Source organism: Balaenoptera musculus, chromosome 7, assembly GCF_009873245.2.
Source record: "Balaenoptera musculus isolate JJ_BM4_2016_0621 chromosome 7, mBalMus1.pri.v3, whole genome shotgun sequence".
Lineage (NCBI taxonomy): Eukaryota > Metazoa > Chordata > Mammalia > Artiodactyla > Balaenopteridae > Balaenoptera > Balaenoptera musculus.
This window is the reverse complement of record NC_045791.1, coordinates 104,275,886-104,301,666: the sequence shown is the minus strand read 5'-3', so window position 1 is coordinate 104,301,666 and position 25,781 is coordinate 104,275,886. Positions and strand designations below refer to the sequence as shown.

At 39.7% G+C, this 25,781-nt stretch overlaps 1 protein-coding gene across 19 annotated transcripts in view; it reads right to left on the bottom strand.

Annotated features, from left to right (window-relative positions):
• Positions 1-25,781, bottom strand: part of SP140 (SP140 nuclear body protein) — a 77,678-nt gene that overhangs the window by 51,449 nt on the left and 448 nt on the right. For all 19 annotated transcript variants that reach the window (XM_036857159.1, XM_036857150.1, XM_036857154.1 and 16 more), the window contains exons 2-6: positions 22,049-22,201; positions 10,875-11,052; positions 9,801-9,969; positions 5,097-5,180; positions 1,629-1,712 (exon numbers count right to left, since the gene is read on the bottom strand). In XM_036857159.1, coding sequence (XP_036713054.1) covers positions 1,629-1,712; positions 5,097-5,180; positions 9,801-9,969; positions 10,875-11,052; positions 22,049-22,080 — 547 coding nt within the window. In that variant the 5' untranslated portion in view covers positions 22,081-22,201. The remainder of the gene's footprint in view (positions 1-1,628; positions 1,713-5,096; positions 5,181-9,800; positions 9,970-10,874; positions 11,053-22,048; positions 22,202-25,781) is intronic.

Here is a 25,781-nt window from a genome sequence, read left to right as displayed (position 1 = left end):
AGTAAAATTTTAAAAAATAAAATAAAATACAAATTAAAAAAATAAAATTATTGGAGGAAAAAAGTTTATACTATATTGAATTAATAGTGCAGGAGGCAGGTGATGAGGCTGGGAAAATCGATACGGGGCTTATCATGGGTGATCTTGGATGCCACTCAGAGAAACATTTATTTAATCCTTAGTGTATTAAGAAAGTATGTTGGAACATAACACAATCTAATTTTCATTTTCAAATGTCCCATGTAGTTGAAGTGCAAATAACACATTTGTTGGAAGCAAGATTAGAGGAAGGTCATGAACAGAAGACTGTTGCTTTGAGAACCATGGCAGAGGTCTGAAGACTTGGGGGTGTGACAGATGGACAGCTTGGAGATATTCTGGAAGAGAAATGACTATACTGGATGAGTAACAGGCATTTATTTGAGGGCAAGAGCAGTCACGGTGACGCCTAGACTTCCAACTTGAAAACCTATGAGATAATAAGGATCCATCACTGAGACATGAATGCTGAAGAGGAGTTTAGATCTAGCTTGAGTGATGAAGATGCTACTTTTAGTTCTGAAATGCCAAGTTAAAGGTTCTTGAAAGAATTCACGTGTAGATATCTAGCAGACCATGGTCTTCGAGTCCACGGATAAATGTACTCTGAAGACAATCTAGGGTGGTGATTTGGTCATAGGAATCACTGGAATATTCAGGGAGAGGACTATTGCAATGTGAGTATTTTACAAGTGCCACTTCGATGGTTAAGGACAGTTTAATCTGAAAACTCACAGCTAATGTTGCCAACACTTGTGCCCAAAGTTGCTTATATCCAGTGCTCTTACCTCAGGTCTACAATGTCCCAATCTGCTCCTCTCTCTTTTATTGTCTTTTCACTCTCAACCTGTTTTCCATCCATTCTCCTTCAACTCTTTCTCTACATAGTTGCCTTTGTACGTCTCCCTGACTTTTCCCAATTCTTAGTATTTATTTTCCTCTCACTCTTGCCCTTTCCATACTTTTCGCTCTCAACTTTTATCTCTGTTTCTTGGGAGATTTTTCAGTTTCTCTCTTCTCTGCTGTGTCTTACACTTGCTCCCATTCCATCTGTTTCTCCCACTTTATTTTGACCTCTGTCTCCCAACACTATTCAACTTTTGTCTCTCTGTGTGATTTCATCCTCCAGGTTCTCCCCTCTCATCATCTCCAAAACTCTCCTCTTGGACTCTGACTACGGTACCAGGGACCTCCAACTGGCCAGTTCTCCCGCGTGAACCTGACATGCCATGATGTTTCCAAGTTCCTCTTAGTTGTTCTGTGAAATTAATTGAAAATTATCCCCTATCTCAACCTGGAAGAGTGGGATTTTAGAAAACTGGATCCATTCATGTAATTTGTCACATATTACACCTTATCTACCTTTTCAATTTTCTCTTTTTATATTCCCCATCAATGGGTGCTCCATCTACTCAGGAGCTCAGATTCCTTTTCTCACTGTCTCTGTTGCATATGTGAGCAGGTAAGGGCAGGTAGAAGAAGTGGGGGCTAGCAGAGGCCTAGGATAGGAGACCGAAGGTAGGCTTTGCTTCCATGAAGACAAGAAAACAAAGGTTTAATATGGAATTGATAAATTAAACGATAGTTACCTCGTCTGTCATATGGCAGTAAGCTGGGTACATCTTCTAACCTTATTACATTGTTCATTTGGAGAGGTGACTGTTCCAAGGACACTAAAGAGAGCAACAGGAAAAAGACAGAACTCAGACAGTATCCAGAGAAGAGACCTCTGTGTGCTCAGGATGAACTCTGATGATGTTCAAGTTCCAAGGACCCCATCTGAGGCCCAGCAGAGCCTTGCTTGCCTCTTTTTCATTGAGATGCACATATCTTAAGTGTAAAACAGCTCTGTGACCAACATCACAGTCAAGATTTGGAACATTTCCACCATGCCAGTCAGTTTCTACCCACTATAAGCAACCACTGTTTTGATTTCTATCACCATTAACAAGTCCTTCCTTTCTGGTACTATACTTGTCTGTACTGATGCTCACATCAATAGGATCACATAGTACATACTCCTGTGACTGGTTTCTTTTTCTCAACACAATGTTTCTGAGATTCATCCATGTGGTTACATATACCAGTAGTTCATTTGTTATATTGCTGAATAGTATTCCATTCTATAAATATATCACAGTTTATTTTCTCTTATTGATGAGAATTTGAATTGGTTCCAGATTTTAGCTATTAGGAATAAAGCTACTATGAACATTGTTGCACAAATCTTTGTGTGAACATATGTTTTCATTCCTTATGAAAAGATACTTAGGAGTAGGACTGCTGGGTCGTGGGTTATATTTAACTTTATAGGAAACTGCTAGTTTTCCAAAGTGGTTATATCTATCACTTTATAGTCCAACCAGCAACGTATATAAAGGAGTTCTAATTGTTCCATAGTCTCATCAGCATTTGGTGTTGTCAGTATTTTTAATTTTAGCAATTCTAGTAACCGAATGGTAGCTCGTGTGGCTTTTCCCCAATGACTAATGAAATTTGCATTTCCCCAATGACTAATGATGATATATACTTTGTTTATGTTCTTATTGGTCATTTTATATCTTCTGAGTGAAGTGTCTGTTCAAGTCTTTTGTCCATTTTTTAAATTAGTGGTGTGTCTTTTTATTATTCTTTTGTAGGAGTTCTTTATACATTCCAGGTACAATCCTTTGTCAGATATATGCATTGCAAATATTTTCTCCCAGTCTATGACTTGCCTTTTCCTTTTCTTAATGGTGTCTTTGGATTAGTAGTTTTTAATTTTGATGAAGTGCAATTTATCAAGTTTTTCTTTTATGGTCCATGCTTTTTCTGTCCTATGTAACAAATTTTTGTCAACCCTAAATTTGCAAGGATACGCTCCTGTGTTTTCTTTTAGAAGCTTTATCGTTTTAGCCTTAACTTTTAGATTTGTGATCCAACTTGAATTATATTTTGTGGATAGTGTGAAGCAGGAGGAGAGGTTAATTTTTTCTATGTTTGCTCTGCCTTATTTTCCATCTTTTTACAGTCCATTCTACTTCTCTCCATTTCTCACATTTGTACTTACAGTCCTCTTCCCAACACTGTGTCTCCCCGAGGAAGGATTGTGCATTCTTGTTTCTGAGGGTGTCTCTCTCCTTGGCCACTCCTGTCACCTTGTATTTCTGCCTCTCTCTTCCCCAGTGAGGCTTCTGGCTCTTCCCCCTTTGTCTCTCTAGTTTTTCTCTTCCAACTCTTTATACCCTTTATACCTATGCTATTCCAGTGTACTACCTTCTCTGTCTCTTTGTGGTTTTTTTACCTCTCTCCTTTACCACAAAAACCAGATATGCTTTCTTGGTAAGTAAATGTCTCCTCACCCTAGACTCTGATCTACTCCTCTGCCCCTTGGGGAGAGGAGCAGGGTTCCTTGGGGCTCCCTGGGGCCTCCTTTCTGAATTATGAACACATGACATCCCCCTTCCTCCCTCCCTGTATGTGCTACCATACTCAGAGTCAGTCATCCAGGCAAATATTGGACTGTCAGTCAACCTTACTGCTTGTTCAGATTCTCGGGCACATTCATTCATCATTTCCTGGATTTTTATTGTACCATTTGGGTCACAAGATGAATCTTCTTCCCTTATACTCATCTGCATCCATCACTGATATGCTCTGGGATTCTAGCTCTAGGTAGGGTGTCACCTAGATCACATTAGGAATGTTGAAGGATTTGTTTCCCCTTCCTTTCATACTGAACCTCTATCCTTTACCAATAACTATTACAAATCCTTCCACCACCCCATTCTCATTCCCACTATTCGTAGTGGTAGATGAATCTCTAAATATATTTTTGATACACTTTGTACTTTTTAATATACATTTTATACTTTTAGCTATTTGTCTTTATTAAAAAGAGTAAGTATTATTATTAAAATACATCCGAATGTTACATAAATGTATTAATACCTCTATAAAATATATAATATCTGAGGTATAAATCCAAATTAAGGATACATATTAATGGCATTCTGCAAGGCCATTCTTTGGTTTTTTCTTACATTTGTCATTTCCAAGAGAAAAAAATCAACATTTAACAAATAACTAAATTTATTGTAGACCATTTGGCTTAAGGATGGAGACCTTTTCTTGGGCTTGAAGGCTGTTTCACTCACTGAATCACTAACTATCTTCACACCTCAGTTTCTTCTCCTGAAAAATGGGCATAACAAAACCCTTATGACAGGATTGTTATGAGAATTAAGTGAGATGCTACTGGTAAAGTGATACCTGGGTTATAGTAACTTAGCAAGAAATCATAATTTTCAATTAATGTCTTACGTGTTAGAATTTAATGATTAATTATTAGTAATAATATGAATGAAAAGATGGTTAAAAGCTAGAAACGGTGCATACTGGTTACAAAAGTACATAAGGCATATGTGAGCATTAAACATGTTGATGCACATGAAGCGCTGACCTTACGCCTAGTGGTCTGTGAATGTTATGCGTTGTGACTATTGTCATAGTCAGAGTTATTACTGCCCTTTGTTCTCTTCGCCCCTTTTTACTCCTTCCCTTCTCCTTTCTTTCTTTTACTCCTTCCCTTCTCCTTTCCTTCTTTTCTACAGAACACCATCTCTTCCACACCCTGCACACAATTACTGCTCACTCTCTTCCTCTCTTTTCTTTTATTATGAGTACTGTTTACAACTGTTCCTCCTTTTGACACATCAAAGCCTTCCTCTTTGGACTTGTCACAAACCCTTACTCCTTCCCAGATCCACTGAATTCCTGGCTCACAATTACTGCTGTCAGTTCTCCCCCTTAATTCTGCCTCATGGTTGCAGTGAGATCTTCTCTCTTGGGTTCATGTTCCATCTTCTTAGCTGTCACATCGCCTAGCAATATTCTTGAATTCCAGATCTGGCTGGTTAATTGGGAGCCCATACAACACACCACTGCTCTGGCTTCCCCATCTCCTGCTGCATCCCTTCCCCAGGGTGCACTCTCCACCCAGGAGCTCAGTCCCCTGATCCCTGATCTCCTTTCCTCTTAGTAGATGAGACAGCAAGCTTCTATCAAGTCAGAATTACCTTGTTCACGGTTTAATTGTAAGTTGAATGTCTCCTTTGTCTCTCCTTCACCAACGCTTTGGTAATGGAAGTTTTCATGAATCACTGAGAAGAGAAAGGAAAGGCAATTAGAGATCCCAGACAGTGACCAAGAGCTGCATCTCATAGTTACACATCCAGGACATCCTTGACTCCCATATTTCAGAGGGAACCTTCCAGCCCTCAGGGAACCCTGGACTTCAGTGGGTCTCACGTGACCTGTGGCTTGATGTTGTTCCTGGAAGCTTACAGCTGTTCCACAGCTAATGCACCTCTCAAGTTTTAAAAAAGAATGGACATATGAAGGAGAAAAACCGTATGATCATCGCAATAGATGTAGAGAAAGCTTTCAACAAAATTCAACACCCATTTATGATAAAAACCCTCCAGAAAGTAGGCATAGAGGGAACTTACCTCAACATAATAAAGGCCATATATGACAAACACACAGCCAACATCATCCTCAGTGGTGAAAAGCTGAAACCATTTCCACTAAGATCAGGAACAAGACAAGGTTGCCCACTCTCACCACTATTATTCAACATAGTTTTGGAAGTTTTAGCCACAGCAATCAGAGAAGAAAAAGAAATAAAAGGAATCCAAAACAGAAAAGAAGAAGTAAAGCTTTCACTGTTTGCAGATGACATGATACTATACATAGAGAATCCTAAAGGTGCTACCAGAAAACTACTAGAGCTAATCAATGAATTTGGTAAAGTAGCAGGATGCAAAACTGATGAACAGAAATCTCTTGCATTCCTATACACTAATGATGAAAAATCTGAAAGTGAAATTAAGAAAACACTCCCATTTACCACTGCAACAAAAAGAATAAAATATCTAGGAATAAACCTACCTAAGGAGACAAAAGACCCATATGCAGAAAATTATAAGACACTGATGAAAGACATTAAAGATGATACAAATAGATGGAGAGATATACCATATTCTTGGATTGGAAGAATCAACATTGTGAAAATGACTCTACTACCCAAAGCAATCTACAGATTCAATGCAATCCCTATCAAACGAACACTGGCATTTTTCACAGAACTAGAACAAAAAATCTCACAATTTGTATGGAAACACAAAAGACCCCGAATAGCCAAAGCAATCTTGAGAAAGAAAACCGGAGTTGGAGGAATCAGGTTCCCTGACTTCAGACTATACTACAAAGCTACAGTAATCAAGACAGTATGGTACTGGCACAAAAACAGAAATATAGATCAATCTAACAGGATAGAAATCCCAGAGATAAACCCACGCACATATGGTCACCTTCTCTTTGATAAAGGAGGCAAGCATATACAGTGGAGAAAAGACAGCCTCTTCAATAAGTGGTGCTGGGAAAACTGGACAGCTACATGTAAAAGAATGAAATTAGAACACTCCCTAACACCATACACAAAAATAAACTCAAAATGGATTACAGACCTAAATGTAAGGCCAGACACCATCAAACTCTTAGAGGAAAACATAGGCAGAACACTCTAGGACATAAATCACAGCAAGATCCTTTTTGACCCACCTCCTAGAGAAATAGAAATAAAAACAAAAATAAACAAATGGGACCTAATGAAACTTAAAACTTTTGCACAGCAAAGGAAACCATAAACAAGATGAAAAGACAACCCTCAGAATGGGAGAAAATATTTGCAAATGGAACAACTGACAAAGGATTAATCTCCAAAACATACAAGCAACTCATGCAGCTCAATACTAAAAAAAACAAACAACCCAATCCAAAAATGGGCAGAAGGCCTAAATAGACATTTCTCCAAAGAAGATATACAGATTGCCAACAAACACATGAAAGGATGCTCAACATCATTAATCATTAGAGAAATGCAAATCAAAACTACAATGAGATATCATCTCACACCGGTCAGAGAGGCCATCATCAAAAAATCTACAAACAATAAATGCTGGAGAGGGTGTGGAGAAAAGGGAACCCTCTTGCACTGTTGGTGGGAATGTAAATTGATATAGCCACTATGGAGAACAGTATGGAGGTTCTTTAAAAAACTAACAATAGAACTACCATATGACCCAGCAATCCCACTACTGGGCATATACCCTGAGGAAACCATCATTCAAAAAGAGTCATGTACCAAAATGTTCATTGCAGCTCTATTTACAATAGCCAGGACATGGAAGTAACCTAAGTGTCCATCAACAGATGGGTGGATAAAGAAGATGTGGCACATATATACAATGGAATATTACTCAGCCATTAAAAGGAACGAAACTGAGTTATTTGTAGTGAGGTGGATGGACCTAGAGACTGTCATACAGAGTGAAGTAAGTCAGAAAGAGAAAAACAAATACCGTATGCTAACACATATATATGGAATCTAAAAAAAGAAAAAAAAATGGTCAGAAGAACCCAGGGGCAAGATGGGAATAAAGATGCAGACCTACTAGAGAATGGACTTGAGGATATGGGGAGGGGGAAGGGCAAGCTGGGACAAAGTGAGAGAGTGACATGGACATATATACACTACCAGACATAAAATAGATAGGTAGTGGGAAGCAGCCGCATAGCACAGGGAGATCAGCTCGGTGCTTTGTGACCACCTAGAGGGGTGGGATAGGGAGGGTGGGAGGGAGGGAGATGCAAGAGGGAAGAGATATGGGGACATATGTATATGCATAACTGATTCACTTTGTTATAAAGCAGAAACTAACACACCATTGTATAGCAATTATACTCTAATGAGGATGTTAAAAAAAAAAAAAAGAATGGACAGTGGAAAAGTTGTAAATAGTGGTCAACCCCCTTCAAAATGATCAGAAAACAGTGAAAGGCAATTTAAAATAAATAATACATGTGGAATGTGTTTTGTAAATTCTATGTGCAACTAAGACCAGGGAAGAAGCAGATGGATTTCTTCAGGAGAAAGCTAATATTTCTAGAGAAATACACCTACATTACAGAAGAAAAGCCCTAACATCTTTCGAAGATGGAGCTTTAGAAGGAAGGAAGGAAAGGAGGGAGAGAGGAAGGAAGGAAGGAAGAAAGGAAGGAAAAAACACCTTGGGTCAGGGAAAAAGACTTGGTTATAAAGAGACATACAGTGAAGAGGAACTAGTACTTCCCTGGGGTAAGATGGGTGGGGAGAAACCCAGAAAACAAGGAAAGACACATTCTGAAAGACACAGACAAGAAATGAAAATTTTCTGAAAGGCACAGATGGGAAGTGAATACTAACACAACTGTACCTCCTGGGGGCAATACCCACTGAGGGGTCAGGGCAGTAGGGAGCTGCTTTTTCCATCCCCAAGACATGTTGACTTCATGCCCAGGCCAACTTTGGAAGAGGACACGGGGGTAAATGTTATGTGGGTGAGAGGTTTAGAGAACATAAGGAGGCCTAGGCATGAAGTCAACATGTCCTGGGGATGGAAAAAGCATCTCCCTACTGCCCTGACACCTCAGTGGGTATTGCCCCCAGGAGGTACATTTGTGTTACAGTTGCAGGCATTTCAATGATGGGGGACAGGGGACTTCTCTGACCCCTCTTACCAGCATCTTGGCTCTGGGCCGCTGACCCTAAGCTCCTGTGGACAAAAGGGTCTGGGAGGCACCAGCGGCAGCCTCCCCTGGGGGCAGGTGGGCAGCTGCGCTGAGCCAGGCAGTGGGCAGTGCAGCGTGCGGGCAGCAGCAAGCCTCACGTGTAGGAGATCTCAGCACAGGAACCCCCGGAAACTAACACATGTGATGTGGGTCCTGGGGTCCAGGGAGGGGGATCGCTACAGTACAGGGAGAGGATCAGAGCCCCTGAGATGTGGGCAGTAAAGGTAAATGCCATTCCCTTCCTACCCATGGCCTGGGGATGTTCTGGCTACAAATATAATATTGACTTGAAATTTGTGGGTAGGTATTTGATTTCCTTTATTCCTTTTTCTGATTTAGATATCGCATTGGAGAAATGAGATAGCTCTTATTTTACAAGATATAATTTTCACAAATAAACACATCTCATTCTTTATACTGACTTCTTTTACTTTTTCTCTGTTTAAAAATCCTTTATTACTTCTTTATTTCCCAAATAATAAACTTCAAATTCCTTGGCATAGTGTGTTAGACCCTCAAAAATCACCTCCAACTCCCCTTTCCAGAATGAGCTTCCAAGCCCTCCCACCCATGCTCCGTTTTTCAGCCACATGGTTCTGCAGGTCCACTGTTCCTTTCCTACTTTGTAGCTTTCACATGCTGCCCCCTCCCCAATGCATGGGTATGTGCTGGCCTTCTCTTGTGAATTCTCCATTCTTTGTTTGGGCACAGGACTGCATTGAATGACAGATCTTTCAATACAAAGAAAATCTTTCCATCTTTGAACATGTCTGCAAGTATCAGATAGGGCTACTTCCTTTCCTACAAAAGGCATAATTCATGCCTTCCTCCAGAAAAGTAGAGACTCAAATCCTATGTTTCTCAGCACCAAATTCAGGTCCTGGCTGAGCAATCATTTGTGGGATTACTTGGCTAAGGTGTCACCCCCACTATGTGTAAGCTCCATGAGGACACAAGTCATGTGTGTTTTCTTCTCTATTGTATTCTCTCCCTGCCTGCCATGTAGTAGTCACTCCATATAATAACTGTCAAATATAATGAAGAGTGAATGAATGAATCAGTGAATGAAGTGGACTTGAACCCCAAAACTTGTTGAAAGTTATAATTACCATTTTGGAAGTTTCTGCAAATCTGAAGTAAATCAGGATAGGCCTTCAGGTTAACTCTGCTGAACAGGGCATCCAGAACTGTCTTGTCAAATTTCTTCTCCAGTTCACTGAGAGCATCATACACCACTCTTTCCACCGGGACCAGATTTCCACAAGCTTCTTGAAAATGCTTAAAAATATTGAATGGTGAATTATGTAGCTTTGAGTGTATGGGTTATGGGAGACTTGGATTATAAATAGACTAATTGTTCTCTGGTCAAATATTAGAATGTTACATATATTTGGATGACTTCTAAAATATTCTCCATCGTAAAAATAGACTCTTATTTTGTTAACCTGCCTCTCTGACATTGATGGCCACTTAAGAGAGCAATTTTGAAGAATAAAAGTCAGTTCAAAGTAGAATGCTGTGTGGGGGCTTTAAGAGCCTGGCCAGGATGCTTCAGGAGTAGCCCTTACTGGTACTGAGAGGCCATTTAGTTGACCAGACAATAACCACTGCCCTTCCCTCCAGGAAACCATGTAACCACTCTCCCCTTCTGTGAATGTTGCCAAAGGGCAAAGAAAATTCACAAAGACAAAAAGAAGACTTGTCCTCAGTAACCCCAGGAAGGCCCATTGTTAACCTTTACCTGTACTCTGTATCCGGAAATGTTTAAAGTGCAAGAAACGATTTGGAGAGAGAGCAGCAAGCATCTGCTTCCAAATTTATCCTACCGTGACATGACTTCCCTATGAGTTCAATCACTTCAGGTTCGAGTGCGTAAAATAAGGAGGCTTTGTAATGAAATGTTGCCCAACTCACTTATTTGCTTTAATTTTGTTATTGTTATCATATTGTATCAAAATATCTAAGATGCTCCCTACCTACTCGCAATTCCAATGTTGCCACATCTCCATCGCCACGCACCTCCCCCGTTTATTACAGAAGAAGGGATGTTGTCTGTGATGCTGCTTCTCCTCTCACCTCCTAACTTATAGGATGGCGAACGTCCCTGTTCATAGGAGGACCTTTAGTCTGCTCATTGCATCCTAAATTTGGCAGGTTATCAAGAGGGAATTCTCCTCACTTACCTTGTACATCTGCTCAGGGATGAAGCCCCGATCTCGGAGGCCCATGAGGAAAGGAAACGGCTTTGTTATTGCACTTGCAATCTCCACCTTATTTTCTCTGAAGAGCCTGAATATGAACTCATAGAAAAACTGCACCTCTGGGTTCTGCTCCTCTGGGTTCTGGTCCCCTGTGATCATTCTGAGAAACAAAGACACAATATGAAAGTAGACGTTGAGTTTCCGAGAGGCCCATGGAGGTCAGAAGATTTTATTTTATTTATTTATTTTTTACAGCTTCTGAATGTTTTTATATATGAAATTATATATTATAATGACTATTCTTTTTTCTACATGAATATTTACTACATATATTTTTTATACAATTTTTAAAGGTTACACTCCATTTACAGTTATGACAAAATATGGTCTATAATTCCCCGTGTTATACAATATATCCTTGTAGCCTATGTTACACCCAATAGTTTGTATCTCCCAGTCCATCACCCCTAAATTCCCGCTTCCCCCTCTCTCCCTACTGGTAACCACTAGTTTGTTCTCTATATCTGTGAGTCTGCCTCTTTTTTGTTACATTCATTAGTTGGTTGTATTTTTTTACATTCCACATATAAGTGATACCATCCAGTATTTGTCTTTCTCTATCTGACTTATTTCACTTAGTATAGTGCCCTCCAAGTCCATCTGTGTTGTGGCAACTGGCAAAATTTCATTCATTTTTTATGGCTGAGTAGTATTCCATTGCATACATATATACTACATCTTCTTTATCTGTTCATCTGTTGATGGACACTTAGGTTGCTTCCTTATATTGGCAATTGTAAATAATGCTTCTAGGAACATTTGGGTGCATGTATCTTTTCTAATTGGTGTTTTTTTTTTTTTTTTCAGATATATACCCAAGAGTAGAATTGCTAGGTCATATGGTAGTTCTACTTTTAGTTTTTTGAGAAACCTTCATGCTGTTTTCCACTGTGGCTGCACCAATTTACATTCCCACCAACAGTGCAGGAGGGTTCCCGTTTCTCCACATCCTAGCCGACATCTGTTATTTGCATTCTTTTTGATGATAGGTACTCAATGGAGGGCCAACGTGTGTGTAAAATGATGTTCTTGTGCAAGGACCAGAATAGATGGGATTTATTTACTTCGAGAATAATCAAGGGTGCAATAGAAGAATACACTGGGCTGAAGGAAGACTTGTACATAGAAGTGAAAGAGTTTACCCTGTGCTAATCAAAACTACTGTAAAAAGACTTTCACCCAAACTCTCTACGGAAAACACTGAATTTTAAAATTGTAAAAGCTTTACAGGAATTTATATGATACTCAGATGTCTAATTTTATGTCTCAACGTGGAGGGTTTGGGGTATAAGACTAACATTTTATTTTAAATTGGTGAACTCTGAGTAAGCAGTTTGCCCTCCATAATGTGGGTGGGACTCATCCAATCAGCTGAAGGCCTGAATAAAACAAAAAGACCAGCCTCCCTGAGTAAAAAGGAATTCTTCAGCTGACTGCTTTCAGAGACTCTGCTGGGTCTCTAGCCTGCTGGTGTGTAGCAGACTTTGGACCTGCTGGCCTCCATTAATGTGTGAGCCAATTCCTTACAATAAATATCTCTTTCTCTCTCTATATACGTGCACACACACACACACACACACACACACACACTCACACACACACAGCCTATTGGTTCTGTTTCTCTGAAGAACCCTGATGAATACACATTACAAAAAAAAAAAGTTACAGACAAAGAGATAAAAAAACAAACTGAGATAATACTACAGAACCTACCACTGAACTTCAAGTCTTCTTAGTTAATAACAAATAGAATAAATCTCAGGAAGGTGTAAAGGAGCTAGACCTCTCCCATCTGTAACTGCGGAGGCAGGAATGGCATTCCACATCATAAAATTAGGTCAAAGACACTCCTCTGATAAAGTCTCAATTAATATTGAGAATACGTCTTTTTCTTTGGTCTAATATAGAGACTTGTGCGAATATTCAAAACTAGGACAGGTTGCTCTATATCTAAACCTGCCTGTGGAAGTGTTATATACATGAAGAAATATGAGACCTCTGGATTTCAAACATAACCACACCTGTGAGAAGTAATTTAGAGACTCAAAAAGCTTTATAATTCTGATTCTTACTTGATAAATTGTTCCGCTTGCTGATAATGTCTTAATAAACTTCTCTGTATTTCTAGAAGTTGTAAAGACTCATAGGATTTTTTTTATCCCACCATAAAAGGGTCATTGGAACTTCCCATTCTCCAAATATGCATCAGGATAGAATAAAATCCATTCCTTCACTGAATTCCTTAAAAAAAATGTTTTTGCTTAAAGATAGCTGATTGAAAACAAGTGCTTTCCCCCTCTCTCACTGGAGAGTCCTCTAAAATGACAGTAAAGAAATTAGAGTCACAATGACAAAGAGAAGAGGATTGGATGCAAAACTTAAACCAAAGTCTGAAAAAGAAAAAATGGTCAGAGCATTCATCATTATTGCTGGTGGAGGATCCTCCTAGAGGTCAGAGAGGGGCCCAGTGTGTCTTACAGGTCCCTGGGGAGGTAGTGGAGGTGGGGAATAAGATGCAAGAATGAAAACAGACGGATTGTTTGAAAGGAGAAAATACAAAACAATGTGCTCCCCAACTCCTCCCTGACCCCACCATACAGAACTCCTGCATCCAGACAAGAAACTAGAGGTTTCCTCTTAAGAAAAATGTAAATGACTCAGAAAAATGGTCTTCACCTTCGGGCATTTGGGATTTACCCAGCAAAGTCACAGGTTTTCAAGCCCATCTCATTAAATGCAGTTCCAAGCTAGCTTATCAGTGCCTCACCCTTAAGAATGAACAAACAATAACAGGCCACAGATACTTGTGGAAACTAACAGCACAAAGGGGCAGAGGGCAAAAATGACTCCAGAACAAATAGAAATATTACAGGGAACAGAAGAGAGTTTCTAAAAAACAATTTTCATACACATTGGAGAAGATATTATGTCCAGGATGACATGAAGAAAAAACAAGAAAATAAGATAATGGGCCTGGAAATTTAAAGTGATTGCTGAAATTTTTTTAAAAAGTTTAACTAAAATGGTCATAAGATAAAGACAAGGTAATTTCCCCAGCACATAGCTGGAAAAAAAAAAATTCTAAAGGAAAAATGAAAAGTAAATTTGAAACATCTAAATGTCTAAAGTAGTCACTCAAGTGTGTAGATTCAGAAGTAAAAGGAAATGACTAAAAAATATACCCCCTGTTCAATCATTCATGTGTGAAGGCAAAATAGCTGTGCAGAGGCTCAGAAAACATTTTACTCATGCACCCTCTGTGTTGGTCACACAGTTTTCAATGCTCTATTTTCTTTACTTCTGGGTAAAGGTAGGGTTGCACCCTCCTGCCTCCTCGGGCTGATGGGTGTAGCTTTGGCAGAAGAATTTGGAGCCAGCACCTGTGAGCCATGCTCACTGTTTCTCTGCTACGGTGGCTGTCATTTCAGATGGCGGCTGTTCATCAGCTAGAGACAGTCCAAGATGAGGGTTCCCTTAAGCAGCTGGTGACCCACTGAGATTTTAGAAATGTTTGTTCCAATAGAATAATCTACCCCATTCTTACTGACATACTGTCTGGAACAAATTATTTGCTGATACCCTACAATAAGAGAATCAGGAAATCAATACCAGCAAAGTTCTGTTATATCAATGAAAGAAGTGGAAGACACCACTAAAACCAGTTAACATACTGACGTCTTAGATATACAGAATGGACTTGAGGACACAGGGGGTGGGGGCGGAGGGGGAAGCTGGGGGGAAGTGAGAGTAGCATCGACATATATACACTACCGAATGTAAAATAGATAGCTAGTGGGAAGCAGCAGCATAGCAGGGAGATCAGCTCGGTGCTTTGCGATGACCTAGAGGGGTGGGATAGGTAGGGTGGAAGGGAGGCTCAAGAGGGAGGGGATATGGGGACATGCGTATGCATATGGCTGATTCACTTTGTTGTACAACAGAAACTAACACAGTATTGTGAAGCAATTATACTCCAATAAAGGTCTATTAAAAAAAAATACTGACGTCTAAAAATTGTAAATTTCATTTGAGAAAAAAAAGTACATCTCAAAAATTATTTTAGAACAGTGATTCTCAAAGCATGGTCTGGGGACCCTGGGATTTTGTGCAAGACCCTTTCAGGTGTCATCAAAGTCAAAACTGTTTTCATATAATACTAAGATGTTATTTACCCTTTTTCTCTCTCATACTCTCACAAATGTATAGTGGATTTTTCCAGAGAATACACGGCCTGTGGTGTCACAATAGATTGAATGCAGAAGCAGATAGGAGAAACCAGCTGTCTTCTACAGAACTAGCTATTAAAGAGATTTGCAAAACTGTGAAGGGTGGCTAATCTCACTAATTTAGTTTATTGTATAAGACAGTTATTTTTCATAAAATAGGTCATTTATGTTAGCAGGTAGTGAGTTCATTATTATTATTATTTTAAAATGAATAAATAAATATATTTAAGTGTTCAAAGTTCAACTTTCTAATATGGTAGATAGTAATAGGTATAACCTACATTAGCAAAAACTAGCTCTTTGGATTCTCAATAATATTCAAGAATGTAGAGGGGTCCTAAAATCAAAAATTTGAGAAGCCTTGTTCTAGAAAGAGGATATATACTGTATGCAGTAGTAAAATTATAGTAATCTTAATCTAAAACTTCAGAGTATATTAAAAACTTTAACAAACTGAAACTGGGCAAGTTAAAAAACTGAGTTAAATGATTTATTTCAAAGATGCTAAATTCAAATGGCATGGTTTCACATTTGATGCTATCAATCAGAGAAATATTGGGTGGCCAAAAAGTTCATTTGGGTTTTTCTATAACATCTCACGGGAAAACCCGAATGAAATTTTTGGCCAACCCAATATATATTTGAGAATTAATTAGAAATCATACGGGTAACAAATAGAGTCAAAATGAGACTATAAATCTTACAAAAGAATAAAAGTAAAGAAAACATACTGTTTTTCTTAAACAGAGAAAACAAAGAGACATTAGATATTAAAAGTGCCCCCAAAATTTATAAGCAAAAGATATATGTCATTTAAAACAGATTAAATTACCATCTTAGAGTATGAATGAAATAAAGTATAAATAGAGTCTAACTACCAAATACACACAAAAAACAAAGTGACATTAAAAATGTTAAAAGTCAAAAAATGGGCATGTGACATTAGACAAAGGCAAACAAGATAGAAAGCAAAATTCACAATATATCTATTTCAATAACAACATTTAAGACTGCTAATAGACAAATCTTTCATGGTCGTTACAGAATTTCACTTTCAATTTTTAACTCCTCAAGTATATTTAAAAAGATATGTGGGATAAAAGTTTTTAAAATTGCAAAAATATGTATTAATAACTCAGTTGTAAACACAAGAACATACCAAGTATTTGGCCCTGAATTGATCTAAATAATAAAGAAAAATTGAATAGGTACATGCTCTAGCTATAAGACGATATTACAATAAATCAAAATTTTAAAACAAAAATTTTGTTTTAAGAAACAAATCTAACTTGCAGTGGTTTAAAAAGTTCATTTTTGGCTTCAGCTCTAACATTGCAAAGACCTTGGAAGTCATCACTCCTATCCTTACAAAAATAAAAAAGCTGAAAAAACTGAAAATCAATGAATTTCAGGCATGTACAGGAAAATTGAGGCCATAGGTCAAACTGTCACCCCAAAAACTGGATTGATAGACAGGTCCAGAGAATCACAGATGAGATCAGCTACCTGGAATGGAAGCCACTAGAGCCATAGACCATAGGAACACTTAAATGATAAGTTTGATGACTTGCTGGAGGCTGAGTGTGGACTTACATGAGAATGAGAAACTCCTAGGGACCACTGTCTTAGGAGAGTCCCCAATCTTTTGTGGGTTTTACCTCCAGGAACCCCACCAGGTACTCATGGTGAAGAGCCAAGAAAAATCCTCTGCTCTGGCAGAGGGAGAGGGGAAAAGGAAACTTTTTAAAACAGCCCAGAGCATTCTCCATAACAACGGTCTACTCTCCAGAAGAAAACGCTTTGCCCAAGCCTTATCTGACCTAGGGGAAGGTCAGTTACCAAAATCCAGCTCCTTCTAGGCTTCTGTCTCATTTAATGGGGTAAGGGAAGGGGAAATAGCTAAGAAATCATTCTAAAATTTACGGTCCAGGAACACAGTTCCACTACAAGATTGAGATTTAATCATAAGATTAAAGAATGCTTTCTCTCCCCAGTACCCTACCACTACATCAATAGGGCTCCAGTATAATAATTGAGGATTACAGCTGAAAGAGCTGCAAGGCTCTATTTAATGACCTCTTAGGGAAATCCAAAGAAAATAGGGGACACAAAATGAGAACATTAGAGGAATTTGAAGCCTCTGTCACCTAAAGCCAGAAGAAACATTAAACATGGCCCATCTCCTAGCCAGGTTAACATAAAACTTCACAGTAAACATTTATTTGCCTCAGTTTCTATTATCTGATACATCACATCTGGCTTTCAAAAAAATTACAAGGCATACCAAAAGACAAAAAACAGTCTGAAGAGACAAAGCAATCATCAAAACCAGACTCAGATATGACAGGTTTTCAAATTATCAGACAGGAATTTAGAATAACTATGACTAATTAATATGTTAAGGGCTCTAATGGCAAAAGCAGACAACATGCAAGAACATATGGCTAAGTAAGGAAAAAGATGGAAACTCAAAGAAATAACGAAAAGGGAAATGCTAGAAATCAAAAACACTACAACAGAAATGGAGAATGCCTTTGATGGGCTTATCAGTAGATTAGACATGGCTGAAGGAAGAATCAATGAGTTGAAGATATGTCAATAGAAATTACTTAAAATACAAAGAGAAAAAGTATAAGGAGAAAAAAACACAACAGAACACAATATCCAAGAATACCAAAAAGAATAGATATATATAAGTGGAATACCAGAAGGAGAAGAAAGAGAAAAGAGAGGAGAGGAAATACTGGAAGTAGTAATGGCCAAAAATTTTCCAAAATTAATAACAGACAACAAACCACAGATCGAAGAACCTCAGCAAACACCAAACTAGATAAATACCAAGTATCTATGAGTCATTTCATATTCAAACTGAAGAAAACCAAAGACAAAGAGAAAATGTCTCCCCCAAGGAAGAGAGGGGGAGAGGGGGCAGGGAGCCTTACCCTTGGAGAAACAAGGATAAAAATTACATCAGATTTCTCACCAGAAACCATGCAAGAGAAAATGTAGATAAAAATTTAAAGTGATAAAAAAAATTTTTTTAAAAACCCTCCAATCTGGACTCTTATATCCTTTGAAATTAAGAATTCAGAGCCAGCACTTGGTTAACTATGTTCACTGTTTTCTCAAACAAACAAAAACTGAGGTAATTTATTGCCAGAAGATTTACCATGAAAGAAATGTTAAAAGAAGTTTTTCAGGTAGAAGAAAAATGATATGGGTCAGAAACTCATATCTACATGAAGAAAGGGAGAGCATCTGAGAAGGAATAAATGGAATAAAGGAATAGGAATAAATAATTAAAAATTTTTTTCCTATTCTAAGTTGATCTAAGAAATAGCTGTTTGTTCAAAGTGATAAGAACAACTATGTGATTTATAGTAAATGGATAAGTGAAATGACAGACAGCAGTATTAAAAAGGACAGGAGGGAGGAACTGGTAACATTTTGTTGTAAGATGCATGCACTGACCATGAAGCAGTATATTGTAATTTAGAGTGGATATGGCTAGTTGTAAATATATATTGCCAACTCTGGGGAAACCAATAAAATGTTTTAAAAGAAGTATAATCAATATACTAAGAGAGATGAGAAAATGGAGTCACAAAATGCTCAATTAAAACCAAAAGGCAGGGCTTCCCTGGTGGCGCAGTGGTTGAGAATCTGCCTGCTAATGCAGGGAACACGGGTTCGCGCCCTGGTCTGGGAAGATCCCACATGCCTCAGAGCAACTAGGCCCGTGAGCCACAACTACTGAGCCTGCGCGTCTGGAGCCTGTGCTCCGCAACAAGAGAGGCCGCGATAGTGAGAGGCCCGCGCACCGCGATGAAGAGGGGCCCCCGCTTGCCGCAACTAGAGAAGGCCCTAGCACAGAAACGAAGACCCAACATAGCAATCAATCAATCAATCAATAAATAAATCTTTAAAAAAAAAAAAAACAAAAGGCAGAAAAAGAAAGGAAGAAAAATAGAAGCAAATACAAGTACAATGAATAAAAAACAGTTACAAATTAAAAAAACAGTTACAAACAGTTATAAAATATAAAAAACAGTTACAAATTAAAAAAACAGTTACAAACAGTTATAAAATATAAAAAACAGTTACAAATATGGTAGATTTTAATTCACCATATGAATAATCACTTTAAATGTGAATGGTCTAAATGCACCAATTAAAAGACAGAAATTGACAGAGTGAAAAAAAATAACACCCAACTATATGTTGCCTTTAAGAAAGCCACTGTAAATATAAAACACAGATAGGTTAAAAGTGAAGGGCTGGGGCTTCCCTGGTGGCGCAGTGGTTGAGAATCTGCCTGCCAATGCAGGAGACACGGGTTCGAGCCCTGGTCTGGGAAGATCCCACATGCCGCAGAGCAACTGGGCCCGTGAGCCACAACTACTGAGCCCGCGCATCTGGAGCCTGTGCTCCGCAACAAGAGAGGCCGCAATAGTGAGAGGCCCGTGCACCGCGATGAAGAGCGGCCCCTGCTTGCTGCAACTAGAGAAAGCCCTCGCACAGAAACGAAGACCCAACACAGCCAAAAATAAATAAATTAATTAAAAAAAAAAAAAAAAGTGAAGGGCTGAAGATATGCCATGACAACGTTAATCAAAAGAAAGTTGTGGTAGCTATATTAATTTCAGAGAAAGACTTCAGAGCAAGGAAAATTGTCAGAGAAAAAGAGGGGCATTATATAAAAATAAAGGGTCAATTTCTCCAAGAAGACTCAGCAATCCTCAATGTGTAGGCAACTAACAAAATAGTATCAAAGTACATGAGACAAAAATTGATAGAACTACAAGAAGAAACAGACAAATCCACTCTTGGATTTGGAGAATTCAATACCCCTTTTTTAGTAATTGGTAAATAAGTAGGCAGAAAGTCAGTAAGAATACAGTGACCTGAACAGCACCATCAATTAATCTGATTTAACTGAGACTTATAGACTATTCTATTCAACAATGACAAAATATACACACCACTCAAGTTCATGTGGAATATTTATCTAAATATACCACATTCTCAGCTGTAAAACTCATCTTAACAAATTAAAAAGAAAAGAAATCAGGAAAATTATGTTCTCAGACCACAATGGAATTAAAGTAGAAATAACAGAAATAGAGCTAGAAAATTCCAAAATACTTAGAAACTAAACAGCATACTTCGAGGATCAAAGAAGAAGTCTCAAGAGAAATCTAAAAATAACTTGGACTAAATTAAAATGAAAACACAGCTTAACAAAATTTATGGAATGCAGCACAAAAGTGCTTAGAGAGAAATGTGTAGCATTCACATGTATATATCAGAAGAAAGATCTAAATCAATAATTTCAGCTTCCCTCTGAAGAAACTAGAGAAGAAGGAGAAGTTTAAGCCTCATTCAAGCAGAAGACAGGAAATAATAAAAATTAGAGTAATAATCAATAAAATTGAAAACGGGAAAACATTAGGAAAAAAAAATCAATGAAACCAAAAGCTGATTTTTTTTAATCAATAAAATTGATAAACTTCTAGCCAGGCTAACAAAGAAAAAAAGAGAAGACAGAAATTGCCAATATCAAAACAAAAGAGTGGTCATCGCTATTAATCCCACAAACATTAAAAAATAATAAAGAAATAATACTATGGACTACTCTATCCTTACAAATGTGATAAAAGATAAAATGGACAAATTCCTTAAAAGAAACAAACTGCCAAAACTCACACAGAGAGATAGATCATCTGAATAGGCCTATATCTATTAAAGGAATTGAATCAAATATTAATAGCTCTCCAAAAAAGAAAGTACCAGGCCCAGATGGTATCACTAGTGAATTCTACCAAACCATTTCAACTATAATCTCTTCCAGAAAATATAAGCAGAAGCAACACCTCCTAAGCCATTCTATGAGGTCAGCATTACCCCACCCTCACCTCTCAGAGCCCTTCTTTTCCTGCCTGGAGGCCAAAGGTTGGCTGGACTTTGAGCTCCACTGGCTCGTCTTCCCATCTCTCAGGAGCAGGTGGGTAGCAGAGGCGGGATGTACTGTCACCCTCCAAGAGAAAGGGTGCTGGGCGCTAAGGACCTGCCAGACCGCACCGCTGCCAGTAGCAATGCCGCTGCCTTCTTGGGGCCCAGCCAGCGCCAGAAATAGCCCCAGCTTAGAGGAGTTTTCACACACTTTAATATTGCTTTAATTTTTACCAACAATAATGGATTGATGACTGACAATAATATCTTCTCTTTTTAAAAGACAAATTTCCCTCCTTCTCTAACCAGATGTGTAATACATCCCAGAATAGAAAAAGCAACGGCCCCCTCCCTGCCTGTTTGCATCCATGCATGTTGAGCCCCATCTACTTTCAGTTCCTCTTATCGAGTGTTCAGAGGTACGGAGTTGACTCTCAGACTCAGGGCCACACAGATGGGCTCTGACAAAACTGGTCCCCCACTACCCAGAAACTAGAAAAAGGTTTTACAACAGTTGGGAGTTAGATTTGGATGTAAATTTGTCTGAAAAGACTCTTACCGACAGAGCTGTCTTTGGAGGTAGGGATCAAGGAGGTTATGGGGGAAATGAGAGGGCTCAGAGGGCACAATGAATCATCCAGCCTTGTAGCAAGCCCCAGAGGGACCAGGGAATTCCAACAGTGCCCACCCAGCTGCATGGCAGTTACAAGAAAAGAAGAAGGTGATGTGAGTCAGGGTGTCCTTAAGTTTCCACTGCAACGGCTAATCCACTGCACTTTTTGAAATCTTACTTCCTCACTGTTTATTGATTTGTCATCCATTCTGTTTATACCTATAGAACGAGGCTGGGAAGACAGAAATAATGAGTGTAGATGCCAGCCTTAGGAGAGATGCTGGACACAGGGGGCCAGGACTAACCTGCAGCTGAGGGGGGTACCTGCACTTGCCATCTTCTCCTTAGGCCATAGAGCTGGCCTAAGATCACTCTTGATTAGATTTTCACTGCCTCTGTCCTTTCCAGGAGCTCTGACAAGGAAGTTTGCCCATTGATGGATCCCTCGGGTGCGGCACCTAAAGGGTAAAAGGAAAGTGAAATAGCTGAACCGTTTGACGTGGCTGCACCACCACTGGTCTTCCCTCCGCCCACTCTCGGCCCCGGGGAGGAGGAGCGGGGCCATTTCCTGGCATCCAGGGAAGAGAGGGGACTACTCGTTCCCGCAAAGGAAAGAGGGCAGGAAAGTCTCTTGAACTCAAACAGATCAAATTTGTTTTGAGGTGACATGGCATAGTGGCGAGGGGGAGGAAGAAAATGCCACATTTGCTCCTGCGTCTTGCCAAGGTGACTGTGAGACGAAAAAAGAAAAAAACAGACATTTCAGATCTTCTCTTAGGCCCATGGGCGGGCCAAGCACAAGACTGAGCCTGCACTGGACGAATTAGACCCAGTGTTCAGACACAGGACTGCAGAGAGCCGAAATGCTGGGGAAAATAGTCTTCAAATTTCTGGAAAGCAACCAGAGGCCAGAAAGAACCCTCCCAATTCCTACAACCAGAAGGAAGTGCTAAGTTTGGGCAGAGAAGCCTGATGTGCAAGTCTAAGTTTTCTTGAATATGTGGGCACTTTACAAATGTAGCCAGGAGCGCTTGGGAAAAAACTGAGCTCCAAATAGCCACTGAAATCTCAAAGAAAGTGACAGCCTTCTCATTAGATGAGGAAAGGTTTGGAACTGAGACTACCTACACCTTAAAGAATAACGTGGGCTTCCCTGGTGGTGCAGTGGTTGAGAATCTGCCTGCCAATGCAGGGAACACGGGTTCGAGCCCTGGTCTGGGAAGATCCCACATACCGTGGAGCAACTGGGCCCGTGAGCCACAACTACTGAGCCTGTGCGTCTGGAGCCTGTGCTCTGCAAATAAGAGAGGCCGCGATAGTGAGAGGCCCACGCACCGTGATGAAGAGTGGCCCCCGCTTGCCACAATAGAGAAAGCCCTTGCACAGAAACGAAGACCCAACACAGCCAAAAATAAATAAATAAATTAATTAATTAAAAAAAATAATACTGTGATGATGCTAACTAACAAGTGTGTTACATTTATGTTTGTACATAATTTTTTCACTTATACCCAGCCCTCATTTTGTAAAGGATTTGGAGCAACTTAGAAAAACACACCGCATCGGCATAAAGTTGAAAGATAAAGAAATGGGAGCAAAGCACAAATAAAATTAATAAACAAAACCAGAGGACTAGAAATCCAGGCAGGACAATGGGTCAAAGACAGAGGTGAACGGGAGTCAAGGTATCTGTAGAATCCAAGGTCTTGGTCAGGGCCGTGGGCTAAAGCAGGTGAGAACTGGGAAGCCTCAAAGTAGTAAGTTTCCCAAGTATGTTCCACTGAATCTGCCTTCTTCTGGGTCATTATAGATGTGCTAGAAAATTTGCATAAATATGTGTGCCAAGTGTAGGGGACAAAAGATTTCTACCCCTCTGCCCTTGTCTGTTCTCTTTCCCCCAAAAAAGTGAACACAAATCTGGCTGGGACAGATTCCAAATTCCAGGACATGATGGGGCCAGTGGGCAGGGTTCGTGTGCCTACCAACTGCTACACACACGTGGGACTGCCGGTCTCTCTCTCTCCCTCACGTTGGTGGGCAAAGAGGCTAGTAAGCTATGTCTCCGTTGGACACCACTGTTCCCGGCTTTTGGCCTCCGTTGGGCACAGTGTCCCCAACAAGGCCTGACACAGACTAGACCAGCTGACATAAATATGCCAGCTTCTTTGCTTATAAGCACAAGGCCTTTGGTGTTCCTCAGCTGATGGTGGTAAGACTAGGACTTACAGAGTATTCCTGTCAAATTTACAAGAAAATCTTACTTGGCAATATCCTGCATTAGCCCAGATAACAATAGGAACTTTAGCTTCTGTTTTCCACTGTCTTTTTTTTCCTCTGTGTTCACTAGAGAATCATTCTCTCTGGGATAAGATCAGGGATGCCTGGACCAAGCCCACTGATGACCATCAGTTGGTCCCTGGCTCCTAATGGAGGGGGAGAGTTGTCTCCTTTTTCTTCCATATGACCTGAGGGATGAGAAGATTCTGACCTGCCTCCTTGCTCTGTTCTCCCACCCAGATTTAGGTCAAGTAGGTGATAATCTCTGAAGGCAAGTCAGTGCTTTCTTTCCACCTGAAGAATTTCTTTCCACTTAGTTAAGTGCGCTGAGATCTGACACTTGGAATATAGGTGTGAATTGCAGGGTCCTGACCACAATCCAGTGCTATTAGTTAATTTGCTATTAACTCGCCGTAGTCTACCAAACTCCCATCTTTGAGCGCTAGTGGGCTGCTCACTACCAGGTCAGATAACCCATCCCAGATGGATCACATTTCTGTGAAGATCTGTTGCCCACAATTCACTCTCTGCTACCAACTTTTTAATCAGTTGGGATTTGGAGGTGCAAGTAACCAAAACTGACTCGGACTAACTCAGACAGAAAATCAATTTCTTAGAAGTATATTGGGTAGCTCAAACAATTTATAAGAAGGCTGGAGGACTGAAATCAGAAAATAGGCAGACCAGGCAGAAAGGTCCCCAGCCCAGGTCATGGTATGTGGCCATTGATTTGACAAATGTGTCCTTTTCCATTCTGATTAAAAAGGAGGATCAGAAACCGTTTTCATTCTCGCTTGGCAGATAAGATTATTCATTTACAGTTTTGTCTGGTGTCTGGATCACCTGGACCTCTCAAAGAACATCACATGGGTCGGTTATGTTGGTGACATCCTGGTGATCAGACATTATGATGAGCAAAAGAAGCCATACCTCAGAAAGTGCGTGCCGTGTGTTTTCATCTATGTAAAACTTTAATACAGGCAAAACAAATCTGTAGTCATAGAAAAGTGATAGTCACAGATATCACAGACGTCATAGATCAGTGATTGCCTGATGCTGGGCTGGGGAGGAGGCTATCTGCAAAGGGCACAAGGGAACCTTCTGGGGTGATGGAAATGGTCTATATCTTAATTGTGGTTGTAATTATCGGGTTAGCCGAAAACTTCGTTTGGGTTTTTCCTTAAGATGTTTTGAAAAAACCTGAACGAACACTTTGGACAACCCAATACATTTGTTAAAACTCATCAGCATGCACACTTAAGTTGAATGCATTTTATACTTCAATAAAATTGAGCTCTTGCCCGTGTAGGTTAGCCTTAGTTTCAAGGATTCTTGGACCCTAGAACTGTGCTTCCCATCTTTTTTTCTGAGGGATAGGACACCTTATAGGTGTCCTGGTGGGGGAACCCATGGATCGAATACATTTGAGAATCATTGATTTAAATAAAGTTAAACAGATTTCTACATGAAAGGGTTTCTCACAGACCCTACATGCCAACGCACATAAGAAATCTTTAATCGGATGTACAGAGGGGGCATTTCCTGCTTCTCCGCAGTGGCTGCCCTAGAGTCTTCTCCTGGCCCTGACTCTGCCCTAGATCCAGTTTCCACACACTTCCAGCTCCCAGCTGCCAGCCTGGCTCTGACACACTTTCCTGCCTGGAGTTCTGCTGCCTGCCACTGCATGATTTCAGTTTATATTCAGGTTTCCTTTGATTTCAATTTTCTTTGGTAATAATATTATCCTGACAAAGTACAGGC